Source organism: Bos javanicus, chromosome 21, assembly GCF_032452875.1.
Source record: "Bos javanicus breed banteng chromosome 21, ARS-OSU_banteng_1.0, whole genome shotgun sequence".
NCBI classification, from domain to species: domain Eukaryota; kingdom Metazoa; phylum Chordata; class Mammalia; order Artiodactyla; family Bovidae; genus Bos; species Bos javanicus.
Genome location: NC_083888.1, coordinates 31754820 through 31769899, shown reverse-complemented (window position 1 = coordinate 31769899; position 15080 = coordinate 31754820). Strand labels below are relative to the sequence as shown.

Here is a 15080-nt window from a genome sequence, read left to right as displayed (position 1 = left end):
AATATGAGGGCAGATTTAATGGAGTGAGCAGGAAGGCAGCGAGGGTTTGAGGTAGGTTGAGGTCAGGCTGACTGTGGGACTTCCAGATGGTGATGTGTAGTTCTGAGTTGATGGCTTAGGTGGAGAGCTACAGTGACTGGTGAAGCCGTAACTAGGCTAACCCAAGAAGAGCCTACAAAATGAGAACTAAATAGGGCTGAAGGTAGAACCCTGGAGATCACTGACATTTGTGTGGTAAAGGAGAGTCCCTAAAGAGAATGAGAGAGCAAGCAGTGCAAGAAATAGGAAGAAAGCCAGCAGTGGGGCCTCCTGAAAGCCACAGGAGAGTTTGAAAAGAATATGGTTTTTTAAATTGGCTCCATTATTCTAGTTGACGTCTATTAAAAAGTCCATGTTATTTATTTATTTCTGAAGTCAAGTTACTTTCTCAACTTTCTATAAATGGAGTGAGTCTTTTCCATCCAGATCTGGGTGATTCTTCCGGCCTAGTGTATGAAAATATACTAATGATGCCCAAGCTTAGAGTCCCACAGACTTAAACTGCTTTCAGGTTGAGAAGAATTAATGATATCATTGTGGAGGCTCTTTTGTAGTTTGAAAATTAATGCTGTATGTGTTAAATTTTAAAGAATGGTGAAATAACTCTTTTTATATGAAAGCCTCAAAATGCTCTCTAAATGATAATTCATTAAACCGATGTTTTAACACTTAGCCTCACACTGTATTTGCTCATTCACATAAAAGCAGGCAACACTGGGCTGTCAGCATTGTGATGGCAAAATTGACACAATAGCAAAATTGACAATGATGAGAGGAGAACGTATGTATTAATAAAACTCTGTAGGTGGAGCACAGTGTCTGCAGCGGCAGCTGTTTTATGACTTTCTGCATTCACTTTCCCTGTAGGTGCTCTAAAACTTTGTACCTCAAAGTGTAGCTCAAAAATCAGCAGCGTTAGCTGGGAGCTTGTTGGAAATGCAGAATCTCAGGTTCCACCCCCAGACCTACTGATCAATCTGCAGTTTAATAAGATCTTCAGGTGATTCCTATTCACGTAGTTCGAGAAACACAATTCTAAAGCATAAATAGACTTAAAGGGCTTGCAAGGGGCTTCCCTGGTGGCTCAGATAGTGAAGAATCTGCCTGCAATGCGGGAGACCCCGGGTTCAGTCGCTGGGTCAGGAAGATCCCCTGGAGAAGGGAATGGCAACCCCCTCCAATATTCTTGCCTGGAGAATCCCAGGGACAGAGGAGCCTGGTGGGCTACAGTCCACGGGGCTGCAGAGTCAGGGATCACTGAGTGACTAACACACACACAAAGGATTTGCGAAGTTCTTTAGTCATTCAGCCCTCTAGCTTTACCATTTCACAGTCTCAACCAGGACAGCAAATTTTTTAGAAGTGGGTATCATGTATCATGGTTATTAGTTACTATTGTATTTTCTTTCCCCAAGGCAAGAGATGAGAGTATAAATGCAGATTCTGGAGTCAGATTACCTGGGTTCAGGTCCTGACTCTGCCACTTGTCCTGATTTCCCCATTTGAGGGGGGCAGCCCTCCCCTCTGCGCTGATCTGTAATTGACTACAGAAGGCCTTTGGGGTGTGTGTGTTTTCATTCTTGTCATCGATATTATGTGTGGGATTAATGGTTTCTCAGTCCTAGATGAGCCAGCATGGAATTTGGAAGACTTTTCAACTTTAGTAAAGAAATGTTCTTACTAATGAATAATTTTCAGCTTCACTGAAAAAAGTCTACAAATAGATTTAAAAGTGGTGGAAAATCTCATTGAGTTCTAACGTGCCAAGAAATAGTGGGAATGTTTAGCAGCAGGGGTTGGAGAATTTTACCAGTGCTCTGACCTTGTTTTCTACAGGGAGCCGCTGGCATTTTATGCTATGTTGGAGCCTATGTCTTCATCACTTACGACGACTATGACCACTTCTTTGAAGATGTGTACACTCTCATCCCTGCTGTGGTGATCATAGCTGTTGGGGCCCTGCTCTTCATTATTGGGCTAATTGGTTGCTGTGCCACAATCCGGGAAAGCCGCTGTGGACTTGCCACGGTAAGTTAGTTCTTCCCTGACCATATGTGTTGTCATAATATGTGGGAATATTAATTTGTGTTACTTGCTTGACTTGAGCATGAAACTCCGTATTCTCTTTGGCTCTCTTTATAATTGGAATAGAATTAGCACTTGTCTTAAACTTGTAGCAGTTATCTCAGATAATTGCTTTTTATCAAGAGAGTATTTAGAGCTATTTTTTCATTTGTATTTAACTTTTGACAATGTTTCCTTACATTTTCCTTACAGTTTGTCATCATCCTACTCTTGGTTTTTGTCACAGAAGTTGTTGTTGTGGTTTTGGGATATGTTTACAGAGCAAAGGTATGTTGTCTACTGTAATTTATATGTTTTAAAAGGTGGTTTAAGTGTTTTGAGTGAAATAGAACTCATTTTCAGAGTAAACATTTTCTTTTGCCTTCAGTTTAGCCACCACTTGAAAAATATAAAGGTAATTAGAAATTATGTGTCAGGATTTCTTGTCTCATTTAATATAACAAAGTTTTACTCTGCTGCTGGCCTAGTTTTAGGTGGTGCTGGTTTAGTTGCTAAGTTGTGTCCAGCTTGCGACCCCATGGACTGTAGCCCGCCAGGCTCCTCTGCCCATGGTATTCTCCAGGCAAGAATACTGGAGTGGGTTCCCATTTCCTTCTCCAAGGGATCTTCCCAACCCAGGAATTGAACCCCGGTCTCCTGCATTGCAGGCAGATTCTTTCCGACTGAGCTACGAGGGAAACCCCTAGTTTGTAGACAGTTTTCTTTAAATGACTCTAGTTGTTGTTCAGTTGCTAGTCATTCCAGCTCTTTGCAACCATGGATTACAGCATGCCCAGCTCCCCCATCCTTCACTATCTCCCAGAGTTTGCTCATATTCATGTCTGTTGAGTCAGTGGTGCTATCTAACCATCTCCTCCTCTGATGCCCCCTTCTCCTTTTAACTTCAGTCTTTGCCAGTATCAGGCTCTTTTCCATTGAGTTGACTCTTCATATCAGGTGGCCAAAGTATTAGAGCTTCAGCATCAGTCCTTCCAACTAATATTCAGGGTTGATTTTCTTTAAGATTGAATGGGTTGATCTCCTTGGAATTCAAGGGACTTTCAAGAGTCTTCTCCAGCACCACAGGTCGAAAGCATCAATTCTTTGGCACTCAACCTTCCTTATGGTCCAACTTTCACATCCATACATGACTACTGAAAAAACCATAGCTTTTGACTATACAGACCTTTGTTAGCAGAGTGATGCTTTTTAGTATACTGTCTAGGTTTGTCATGTGAAAGTGAAAGTGGTAGTCACTCCGTCATGTCTGTCTCTTTGTGACCCCATGGACTGTAGCCCACCAGGCTCCTCTATCCATGGGATTCTCCAGGCAAGAGTGTGCCCTCCTCCAAGGGATCTTCCCGACCTAGGGATCAAGCCTACATCTCTTATGTCTCCTGCATTGGCAGGTGGGTTCTTTATCACTAGTGGCTTCTCAGTCTTTGTCATAGGTTTGTCATAGCTTTCCTTCCAAGGAACGAGCATCTCCTTGACTGTAGAATGATCTACAAATGAATAATAGGTCAGCTGAGAAATTTGTTCAAATTTCCTTAGTCCATAGATTCCCAGATTTCTATTTTAGAAGAATTAAATTAAGGATTTCATTTTCCATTGCCTCTTCAGGAAAAAATGCCTTGGTCCTAGACATAGAAAAAGGGAGTTGGTTTTCAGTTGCTCAGTTGTATTCAACTCTTTTGGAGCCCGTGGACTGCAGCATGCCGGGTTCCTGTCCTTCATTATCTCCCAGCTTGCTCAAACTCATGTCCATTGAATTGGTGATGCCATCTAACCGTCTCATCCTCTGTCGTCCCCTTCTCCTCTTGCCTTCAGTGTTTCCCAGCATCAGGGTCTTTTCCGATGAGTCAGCTCTTCGCATCAGGTGGCCAATGTATTGGAGCTTCAGCTTCAGCATCAGTCCTTCCAATGAATATTCAAGGTTGATTGCCTTTATGATTGACTGGTTTGATCTCCTTGCTGTCCAAGGGACTCTCAAGAGTCTTCTCCCAACACCACAGTTCAATGCATCATACTGAGGTTTGCAATCCTACAACTTGTTCCTGAGGAACAGGGGCTCTACCAAATGCCAAGACAACTATAGCCACTCCCTTCTTTCCACTTTTCTGGTCATTTCTTCTTTTCTTGCCCCTTCCTTTCTATTTTACCCACTTTTGCCTTCCACCTACAGCAGCATTTAAGGCTAAATAGGCTGCTTTAAATTAATTAATTTGGGTATAACTGAAAATCCCATGGACGGAGGAGCCCGGTGGGCTGCAGTCCATGGGGTCGCTAGGAGTCGGACAGGACTGAGCAACTTCACTTTCACTTTTCACTCTCATGCATTGGAGAAGAAAATGGCAACCCACTCCAGTGTTCTTGCCTGGAGAATCCCAGGGATGGGGGAGCCTGGTGGGCTGCCATCTATGGAGTAGCACAGAGTCGGACACGATTGAAGCGACTTAGCAGCAGCATAGAGCTGTTACGGAGAAGGCAATGGCACCCCACTCCAGTACTCTTGCCTGGAAAATCCCATGGACGGAAGAGCCTGGTAGGCTGTAGTCCATGGGATCGAGGCAACCCACTCCAGTATTCTTGCCTGGAGAATCCCAGGGATGGGGGAGCCTGGTGGGCTGCTGTCTATGGGGTCACACAGAGTCGGACACGACTGAAGTGACTTAGCAGCAGCAGCAGCAGCATAGAGCTGTTATGGCTTCCCTGGTGGCTCAGAGGATAAAGCGTCTGCCTGCAATGCAGGAGACCTGGTTTTGATCCCTGGGTTGGGAAGATCCCCTGGAGAAGGAAATGGCAACCCACTCCAGTATTCTTGCCTGGAGAATTCCATGGACACAGGAGCCTTGCGGGCTACAGTCCACAGGGTTGCAAAGAGTCGGACACGACTGAGCGACATCACACACTCACACACACAGAGCTGTTATGGGCTTCCCTGGTGACTCAGGGGTAAAGAACCTGCCCGCTAGTACAGGAGGCATAGGTTCGATCTCTGCACGGGGAAGATCCCCTGGGGAAGGAAATGGCAACCCCCTCTAGTATTCTTGCTTGGAAAATCCCATGGACAGAGGAGCCTGGGGAGCTGAAGTCCATGCATTAGCAAGAGTTGGACACAGTTTATCGACTAAACAACAACAACATAGAACCGATACAAAGGCATCCTAAGTTATTCTCTGAGCACACCTGGGATTATTTTCATTGTAACTTATGATTTGGAGTCAAAGACATGATAGGCTGATTTACTATTTAACCATTGCTGTGTAAGGTACCAGACAGGTATGCTAAAAAAAAGAATGCAGTGGATCATACCCCTGCCTACAGTCTGGTTATCAATTTTATGATCTTAACCACATGACTGATAAAATTACCAAATAGGTCTCATCATCTTAGAAGGGTAAGGAGAATCTGGTACAAGCAAACTTTATTAAATGACACTTTAGTTGCCACTCTGTTGGCAGTGAGGTATTTTGAAGAGTTGATTTCCTGATGGTTTTTGTTTTTTTTTTTAATCTGTTGATTACTTTTGCATATTTGTCCAAGTCTAAATAAACATTAAATAAGTAAAATGTAATATTGGTATTTGTCCCCAAAGTATCCTGTGGGTGCTTTTTAAGTTGTTTAATTTTTACCTCCTTTAGGAAAGGTAAATGAGTAGGTCTTCTAAGAACCCCATTTGAAAAAGGAGGGGATATATTTATAATTTAGACACCTATCTCAAGGCTCAACTGCTTTCTCCCTCTTTCATACATAGGTAGCCTGCCATCTTGCACACAATCATCTCTTTGATTGCTTTTAATCTAATGTAATATGTCTGACATTTTACCTGAGTCTACCTGAAGGCAGGAAGGGAGAGAATTTTTTTCTTACAAGAAATTCATAGTGCTATCTCGAAACTTTACATACATGCCATTTAGGCATTTAGCTGGAGCCTTGACTAATGTTACTTTCACCAATATTTTTGAGGGACTAGATTCTTTGTTTTGATTCAGGTGGAAAATGAAGTTGATCGCAGCATTCAGAAGGTATATAAGACCTACAATGGAACCAACCCTGATGCTGCTAGCCGGGCCATTGACTATGTTCAGAGACAGGTGAGTTCTCTTGAAGCTGATTTGTTTTTGAGAACCAATTGCTATTGAGTCAACATTGAACTTAGCTCTGTTACTGTGTAAATTAGCAGTGTACCTTTATAGCCATGGTTAGCGGCATAATGAGTCCAATATTTTTACCTTCACCCTTGAAAAGTTTTTTCCACCAGTACCTAGCATAGCCATAAGAAGCATCTGCCCTTCCCCCCAAAAAAATAATTAGCTAAAGGGGTGATAACGAGCGAGAGATTTATGTCACAGGAAAGTTGAGAGCCCAAATGAACTTTAGAGGCGGTAAGAAGTCTTTCACATACCTTTGGAAGATAAGACCGCCAAAGATAACAGACAAAACTGTAAAAAAAGAAAATTATTGTAAACAATTTGAAACATACCTAAAGGTAGAATCATCTAGTAGATCTTTGTATCCATGAACTCACCTCAAAATTTATCTACTTTCTGCCAATCTTATTTCATCTATTTCATCTTATTTCTTACTCCTGCATGTCTTTTGCTAGTTATAACTTAGAGTAAATCCCAGACATTTCAGACAAAAAATTTTAAATACTTTCTCTTTGGATATAATATTTAATTCAGAATCAGATGTTTAACAGGCAAAATTAAAGATTTTTTTCTTAGCTATAAACTACCCCTTGTTGGCAATATGATTTTTCAAACAGAGGGTCTAGAACCACTAATTATGTGTAGCGATTTAAATTAAAGTTAAAAATTCACTTCCTCAGTCAACACTAGCCACATTGTGAATGCTCAGTAGTTCCGTGTGGCTAGTTGTTACCATACTGAGCTTACAGACCTACAGCATTTCTGTCATTGCAGGAAGTTCTGTTGGACATCTATTGGTCTAAAGTAGCTTAAAGCTCTGCAGTGCACAGAACTCTGAAGTTCAACACAGGGCCATGTATTCTAGGAGGACTGATGTCTCTGTTCTCTTCTCTGTTAGCTGCACTGTTGTGGAATTCACAACTATTCAGACTGGGAAAATACAGACTGGTTTAAAGAAACAAAAAACCAGAGCGTCCCTCTTAGTTGTTGCAGAGAGACAGCCAGCAGCTGTAACGGCAGTCTGGCCAACCCCTCTGATCTTTATGCTGAGGTAAGTTCAGTTTCTTGACTAGCACTTGTCCAGCCTGGTAACCTGTTTTCTTGGTGACTTATCTCTACCTAGAACTTCTCTACCTTCTTTTACTTGCCTTTAATGTCATTTAATTTTAATATGTTATTTTCAAATGCATTATCTTTTTCCCTCTTATAGTTTGTCATTTCTATTTCTGCCAGTGAGTAGTAATGTGTGACCTTGCAGCTTTTCCCTTTTAAAAAGACTAATGAAGATGACTTTGGGTGTTTCAGGGGTGTGAGGCTCTGGTTGTGAAGAAGCTACAAGAAATCATGATGCATGTTATCTGGGCAGCATTGGCATTTGCAGCTATTCAGGTAAGCACAGCTAGCCAAGGAGTTATCAGAGTGTACTGATTCTCCAGTGTCAACACCGAATGGTTTTTAACCGCCAAGTGCAGTTAAGCTTTGTGTATATGGATAACTTGGAAGTGATTGAGGTATAGACACCAGTGTCCAACATCTTCTATTTCCTGTCTCCAGACATAGACCCAGAATGGTCCCAGAAACCAGAGATCTGGACGGGGGACGTCTTATTTTATTTTCTTGACTTGATTAGTGAGTGACTTGTTCAAAATATAGACTGTTGTCATAATGTATTCTTGGGAGGTGCTTTAGTAGAACTTCACACAATTGTTAAAAAAATCAAACTGCTTTATTTTAGCTTGGAGATGGAAAGCTTTATTTTAATTTTTTTTTTGTTTCTCTTTCCATTTCTTGCTTTCCTGTCTCCAAGGGATTTATATGTTAATATACATACATCAAGAACTGGCACTACACTGGTCTCTTACAGTAATAGGAGCAACTTTATCAGTTTACAGAAAAGACTGTTAAGTAAAAACTGAGGTTTAACTGCCCTAGTATTTGTGGATTTAGTTTTTTTAGACAGATTGGCATCAAGAAGTCTGTCATACTACTTGGCATATCTGGAAATGTCCCATGTCCCAGCTCCTACCAGTGAAAACAGTCTTTTTTTCCCCCTTATTAATAGCTTGTACAAAGTAGCTGGTAATTGTTTTAATTACCTCTCACTTTATCAAAAACAAACAAACAAACCCACACGTACCCTTTATACCTCATCAGTTCAGTTCAGTCGCTCAGTTATGTCTGACTCTTTGTGACCCCATGGACTACAGCACACCAGGCTTCCCTCTTATCACCAACTCTTGGAGCTTGCTCAAACTCATGTCCATCGAGTCAGTGATGCCATCCAACCATCTCATTCTCTGTCATCCCCTTCTCCTCCTGCCTTATATCTTCAATCTCATACCCACCTAAAAAAAAAATGACGATGACAATTTTTCTGCCCAGTTAAACTACCTACATTCCTAGTTTCTCAGGTATATATATTTTATCTTAGGGATTCTGTTAAAGGAATGTTACAGCTGTTTGAAAATGATTGAAAATCCTTTGCATCAGATCTGGTTCTCAGAGTATTCTTTAGTGTTCTTTTAGTATATTCTTGAAACGTGCTTCAGGTCCAGAGAATCTATTCTAGCACATTATTGACCAAGACATATCAACACCACAGGCATTAATTAATTTCTGCAAAAATCCCCCAGGCAATAATGTGTTAAAGTTTTTATATCATTTAATTGCTAGATAAACCAGTGTAATTGCTAATTTATATGTAAGTTGCTTGGCTTGTCTGCTATTTGTATATTTGAACAGAAACTAGTGTGTTTAGTAGGAAGTGCCTTTTAAAATGGCAAAAAGGTGATTGTTTACTTTGCTGGTATTCACACACCTCTGAAATGATTGATTAAAAAGCCTAGCTCTATTTGCTATGGTCTTTGTCCTTCTAAGCATTTACTCTGTGGCTCAGCGTAGCAGTAATCTATAGATCAGCAGGGATGTATTTCATATTTTCTCTGTGTAAACACTGTCATTTAGCTAAAAATAATGAAACATGAAGGTGGTGTCTTTACCCAAGTGAAATCCTGATCTGTGCATTTTTAATGACTTTATGTGTGGTAATAAAGCTGCATATATTAGCATGCAGCAGAAAAGCTTAAGTATATGATGCTTATGATCATGAAGTATGCAACATGTATATAGAAGGCTAATGAAAATCAACACTCAGATATGTCCCTCATCTACTTGAGCTTATTAACTAGCTTATTAATATTTCTTCATTAAATATTTTTCAGTGGGGACTAATAAACATTCTAACCAGTCTCTTAAATATGCCTTCTTATACCATGTTATAGGTAAATCACCGTGGCTTAAATAATATCTGATAAAGCTTTGATGTTTCAAGTTTAGCAAAACTAAGTCAGAGATTGAGAACTTTTGCAGACTTGAAACATAGTGGTTTTGAAAATTTTTAAAATTTTAGTTTTAAGAAAAGAAACATCCATTTGCAGTAAAGGATTTTCTAATATGTGTGAGTGCCTATAAATGTTTAAACTTTCGGTATTCAGAATCTGATGTGGATTGGTGCCCAGGATATGGAAAACCTAGGTGAAGGCAGAAACAGTTCAAAGAGCAATGAGCTTTTATACTTACTGTGATAGAGAAAGAGCTAGAAGGATGCTTGGAGATTCTCCAGTCCCTGTTCCCTTAGTTTTGAAGACCTTGAAATTGAGGAAGAGCAAGGATAGCATGATTTAGGACCATCACTAAATCTTGAACCTTGTCTCCATGTGTGCTCTGCCTCTGATTACCAATTGAAGAATTAAGATTCTCAAAAGATTAAATTCCTAAATTCTGTTATGAAATCTGACAGTGAATTGATACTTTAAGCTGGATGGAATACAAAATGTAATAGCATTGAAAAATTGTTAGCATTTTTCTTCAGGTTCTAAAGTGGGGAAGCTCTAAGAGCTATTGCGGTAAATTGTTTTATTTAATGGTAAAGAAAGATGATTTTTGGTAGTGTTGTGAATATCAAAACTATGCAAGTGCTGTCTCCTTTGATTTTGAGTATGATTTGTTGTACCGTTAAGCTACGTTTCATCAATGTTTTAAGACATAAAAGTGAATTTAAGATAAAATTTTCTCATAAGCTTAATTCACCAATAAGAGCCTGTTGTTTGAGTATTGTGGGCCAGTCTGCCCACCGCCTCTTTTGGTGTGAGCCCCACTCATTTTATGCGTTGTCCATGGCTGCTTTTGTGTTATGGTGACAGAGTTGAGTAGTTGACACAGAGACTGATTTTGTCTCTTGGTTCACAGAGCCTAAAATATTTACTATAATTGTCCTTTATGAAACATTGGCGTTCTAGTCTTGTTAAGTGGTCTAGGTTTGGGTAGGACCAAAATGATCAAGAAAAAAAACGCTGAAAAGAGTTAATTGTTACAACAGGATTTTTTAATATAAGAGAATGAAATTTTAAAGATTTTGCACACTCCTTATACTATTAGTTTGTTAATCAGCAAGATATTTCACTTCTTTGATAGTAACTAGCCTTTTAAATATACAAATAAAACAGTCTGGTCATAATAATAAAATCTAGATTTTTGATTTGGCAAGCTCTTTTAAGTATCAGGTGCAGATAAAGCTGTCTACAAAGGCAGTATGGGAAAAAATGGAAATTGTCAGTCCTTGGACAATGCTGTCACGTTCTTAAGATGGAATGATCAAGAGCAAAATTCTATAGAGAACTGCTTCCCAAGGCCATGCTGCTTTTTTCTGGTCTGTATGCCAAGTGTGAAGTAGGCTGAGACTGCTGTTTCCTTCCTGCTTCTTCTAACTTCTATTTTAATTCATTAAAATGAGTTAAAATACATATGTAAATAGCACTTTGGATTGGGCCCTTTAGATAGTTAAAATTGAGTGGCTTAATTCTGACCGTCTTTTGAAAAAAATATTTTAAGTAATTCCTTAAAAACTCAAAACCAAAGCTTGGGAAGCTAATTCCTGAGTAGCTAAGTTGTGGGGTTTTTTTTTTAATTTGGGGAATTTAATTGTTAACTTTTTGAAAATTCTTTCATTGAAAAGCCCACTTGATAAATTTTTCTGCAAATGATAAATATTTAATAATAGGTGAAACTCCTGCTCAAGTCTTGACCCCAGTTCTTGAGTCCCTCCTTGGTTAGATAAGCACATAAATATTTTTTATACAAATAGAAGCTTATAGGATGCAATTTTCTACTTTTTTCCTTAAGATAATTGTATGAAGCCTCCAGTTTTGAGAAATAATGCAGACAGAATCTTTATGTGCCTTGCACAGTTTCCCTCAGTGGTTAACATTTTGCAAAACTGTTATATGTCACAACCAGGACATTGGCATTGATACAATCCACTGGTTTTATTTAGATTTCTCATTTCTATATGTGTATTCAGTTCTGTACAGTTTTATGACCTGTTTGGTTCTTGTATCCACCACCACCACAGTCAAAATACTGACCAGTTGCAACACTGTAAGAGTCCCACCTGGTAGTCTTTTATGATTGCACCCACCTCCCTCCCATGCCTCCTCCCCCATACCCTGGCAACCACTAATCCGTCCTCCATTCCTAAAACTTCATCATTCTAAAAATACTATATAAGTGGAACAATATATGTAACCTTTTGTACCTTCTTGAAGACAAATTAATATGCTACCATGGCTACCTATAAGTATTCTATTTTTTTACCTACTTCATAATTTATTTGCATTAATGGGCATTTATGGAAGTGTTGCTATTACCAAAATGCAAGTAGTGAATACCCTCTGTATGTATGTGCAAAATCTATAGCAAAAAATGTGTAGCCTTTAAGTTCAGGGGTCAGAGAATAGGGATGACTTTTTGATAGGTATTTCTAAATTTTTCTCAGAAAAGAGTGTTTCCAATGTCCAGTTCTGATTACCTGGTGTAAAATACCTACTTCCCCATAATGCCATCTATAGTTGTGTATCATAGAGCATTTTAATCCTTGGCAGTCAGTTTTTTAATCATTTGCTTGATGTATTTAGCAGTCATTTTTGCTGTTGTCTGTGTGTTACATTTGGACTAGGTGCAGATTACTTCTCATGACTTGAATATTGTAGGGATAAGTTTCATTCTAAGAAATCACACTGCAGCTAAAACATTTGTGATATTTTTAAATCTGTTGTTGGAGAATTTCAATAATCAATGAGATTTTAATGTAGCAAAGCTTTGGAAATGAACCTGTAATACTTAGTGATGAGGTTTGCACTATAAGAAGTTATTGTGTAGCACTTAATTTTTTTTTTAATTTTTATTGGAGAATTTAATGTTATTAAACAGATTCGTTTCCAGGCATGAGTAGGATTTTATCAAGCTTATTGAATTGTTTTTAAATCAGTATAAGTTGATTTAATTTAAATTAAAGTCAAGAAAAAAAGGATACTTATTTCAGACCCCATTTTGAGAGTGCTGACTCCAGTAGAAGTTAACCAGCTGAAAGGAATGTGAGGAGGTGAGAATGGGAAGAGATCTTTTTCCCAACCAAATCAATAATTTCAGAGCTTAGCATTTTTATTGCTCAATTTAACATTGCCTGGGAACATAATTGTGTTTGATCTTATAGCTATTCTAAAAATGTTTTGATGTACAGTAAATGGAAATGTGTTTTTTTAGGAATTAGATACTAAACATGTCTAGAATTGGCTTAAGATATATAGTGAACTTCAACAATATCTACTTTTAAAATGTCTTAAAGGTACTTTGCACTAGTAAACACTCAGCAAATGCTGTTATAATGAAACTGATGAATTCAAGCAGAAAATATATATCCCAAATGGGTAGAATAGAGGCTAAGTAAGGGAAGAAGTTGGAGTGTGTAACTTCATCATGGAGAATTCAGACTGAGGACTTCCTTTGTCTCTGTACCTGTGTCTCATTAGTAATCTTCCACTTCAGACTTTGAGCGTCTAGTTATAGATCGGGTACATTCTGTTGAAATTAGATTGACCCCTGTATGTACAAAGGGCCCTGCCTTTTAAAATCAAATAACTGAGACCTTTCACTTTCAGTGAAAAGTTAGAACAGCACATTAATTTATTTAGCTCTTTAATAACTGTTTATATTTTATAAGAAGGCAGGTCAGAAATTCTAGACTCGTTTCTCTTTAATCCAGCTTAATCCTCTCACTTATCCAAAATAACATGGCATGACTTTATTACTATTCCAGTTTGCTACCACAGAAGGATTAGGCCTATTAAAATGATGAAGAAAGTGACCTTTAAAAAGTAATATGTACATAATATCACAGAGCTGTCCTGGATTTCAAAGATAATAATTGCGAAGCAGAAACCTTCAAACCACACTTTTTGGCATCAGGATTGGTTCCCCCTGCATAGGGATTTTGGGCTACTCATATATTGGGCTTTTTATTCTGTGGATTGTCATAAAGCCTATCTCCCCAAAATCCAGATGTGTGAAAGACCAACATTAGATTTCCTCATATGTAGTCTTGATCATTCCACTCTAGACCTTTGCTGTCTAGTATGGTAACCACTAGCCACATACATCTGAATATAAATTAATAACATAAAAAATGCAGCTCCTTAGTTGCACTAGCTCCATTTCAGGTGATCAGGAACCTCATGTGGCTAGTGGTACCATATGTGACAGCTCAGTTACGGACTGTTTGCATCACTGCAGAAAGTACACTTCTGTACAGCCCTAGTCTGGTCAGGATGGGGATGGCACTAGGAGAGCCTGGATATTCTGCTCGCTTCACGGATTATTCTTAGATGTGCAGCGGGGATGCCAAAACTGGGTTCTTAGTTCCTAAAAGGATAATGTGTTCATTAGAAATTGCTTACTGTTTGTGATTTTTTTGATGATTTGAGATCTTTGAACTGTGAAACAGTTCCATTGCCAACAAAGAACTACACACTTGCTATAAGAGGATTTTCAGCCTTTTTTCCCCATTGTTTTCTTCCTACAGCTGCTGGGCATGCTGTGTGCCTGCATCGTGTTGTGCAGAAGGAGTAGAGATCCTGCCTATGAGCTCCTCATCACCGGCGGAGCCTATGCATAGTAGAAAACTCAAGCCTGAGCTTTTTAGTCTTGTTCTGATTTGGAAGGTGAATTGAGCAGGTCCACTGCTATTGGCCTCCTGAGTTCATTTAGTTAAAGCACACATACACAGGTGTTGGACGGAGCAGCTTGACTCTTCATTTGTCTACCTTCTTACCTACCCACCTATGACTTTTTTTTTTTCCCTCTGTTTTAGCTGACTCTCCATGTCTGTAAGTGTTTTGAGTATGGCGGTAAATGTTCTAATCTCAGAACCGTTTGTGAGTTGCGTAGTGTGGTAGAATTAAAGGTTGACGTGGCCCTGCTTCTGTCACCTCCAAGCATAATGGGACTGCTGCTGTAGTATCACCAGGTCCTTTCAGTCTTCACGGTGGAGAACTCTTGGCCAAAGGTTTTGGGGGGAGGAGGAGGCAGTCAGCTGTCTGGTTAAAGTTAATACCAGATAGTGCCCCTCATCAGTGTCCTTTTTAAAAATATATACTATAGTCCAGTAAGATAGCAACTGTACAAAATGGCTAAGATAGATTTTAGAATCATACCTCGTGTATCTTGGTTCATCTTCAAAATCAGACTGATCTTTGAAACTAGCGGTTTTTAATCAAAGCTGGCTTTATAGGAGGAGTATAATGTATGCACTACTGTTTTAAAACAATTAGTGTGAGTGTGTGTGTACTTTTGTATGATTGAGCCCATTCATCGTAAGTCTAAACTTGTTAGAAATAATGTACCCATGTAGACTAGCAAAATAGTATGTAGATGTGATCTCAGTTGTAAATAGAAAAATCTAATTCAATAAACTCTGTATCACCCCCTCAA

The 15080-nt window shown here is 39.1% G+C and overlaps 1 protein-coding gene across 1 annotated transcript in view; it reads left to right on the top strand.

Moving 5' to 3' along the window:
- TSPAN3 (tetraspanin 3) overlaps window positions 1-15080 on the top strand; it is a 26964-nt gene extending 11884 nt beyond the window's left edge. Inside the window, exons 2-7 of the mRNA XM_061394738.1 lie at window positions 1876-2067; window positions 2317-2391; window positions 6099-6200; window positions 7156-7308; window positions 7563-7646; window positions 14173-15080. Of these exons, the coding sequence (XP_061250722.1) occupies window positions 1876-2067; window positions 2317-2391; window positions 6099-6200; window positions 7156-7308; window positions 7563-7646; window positions 14173-14265 (699 nt within the window). The 3' untranslated portion in view covers window positions 14266-15080. The remainder of the gene's footprint in view (window positions 1-1875; window positions 2068-2316; window positions 2392-6098; window positions 6201-7155; window positions 7309-7562; window positions 7647-14172) is intronic.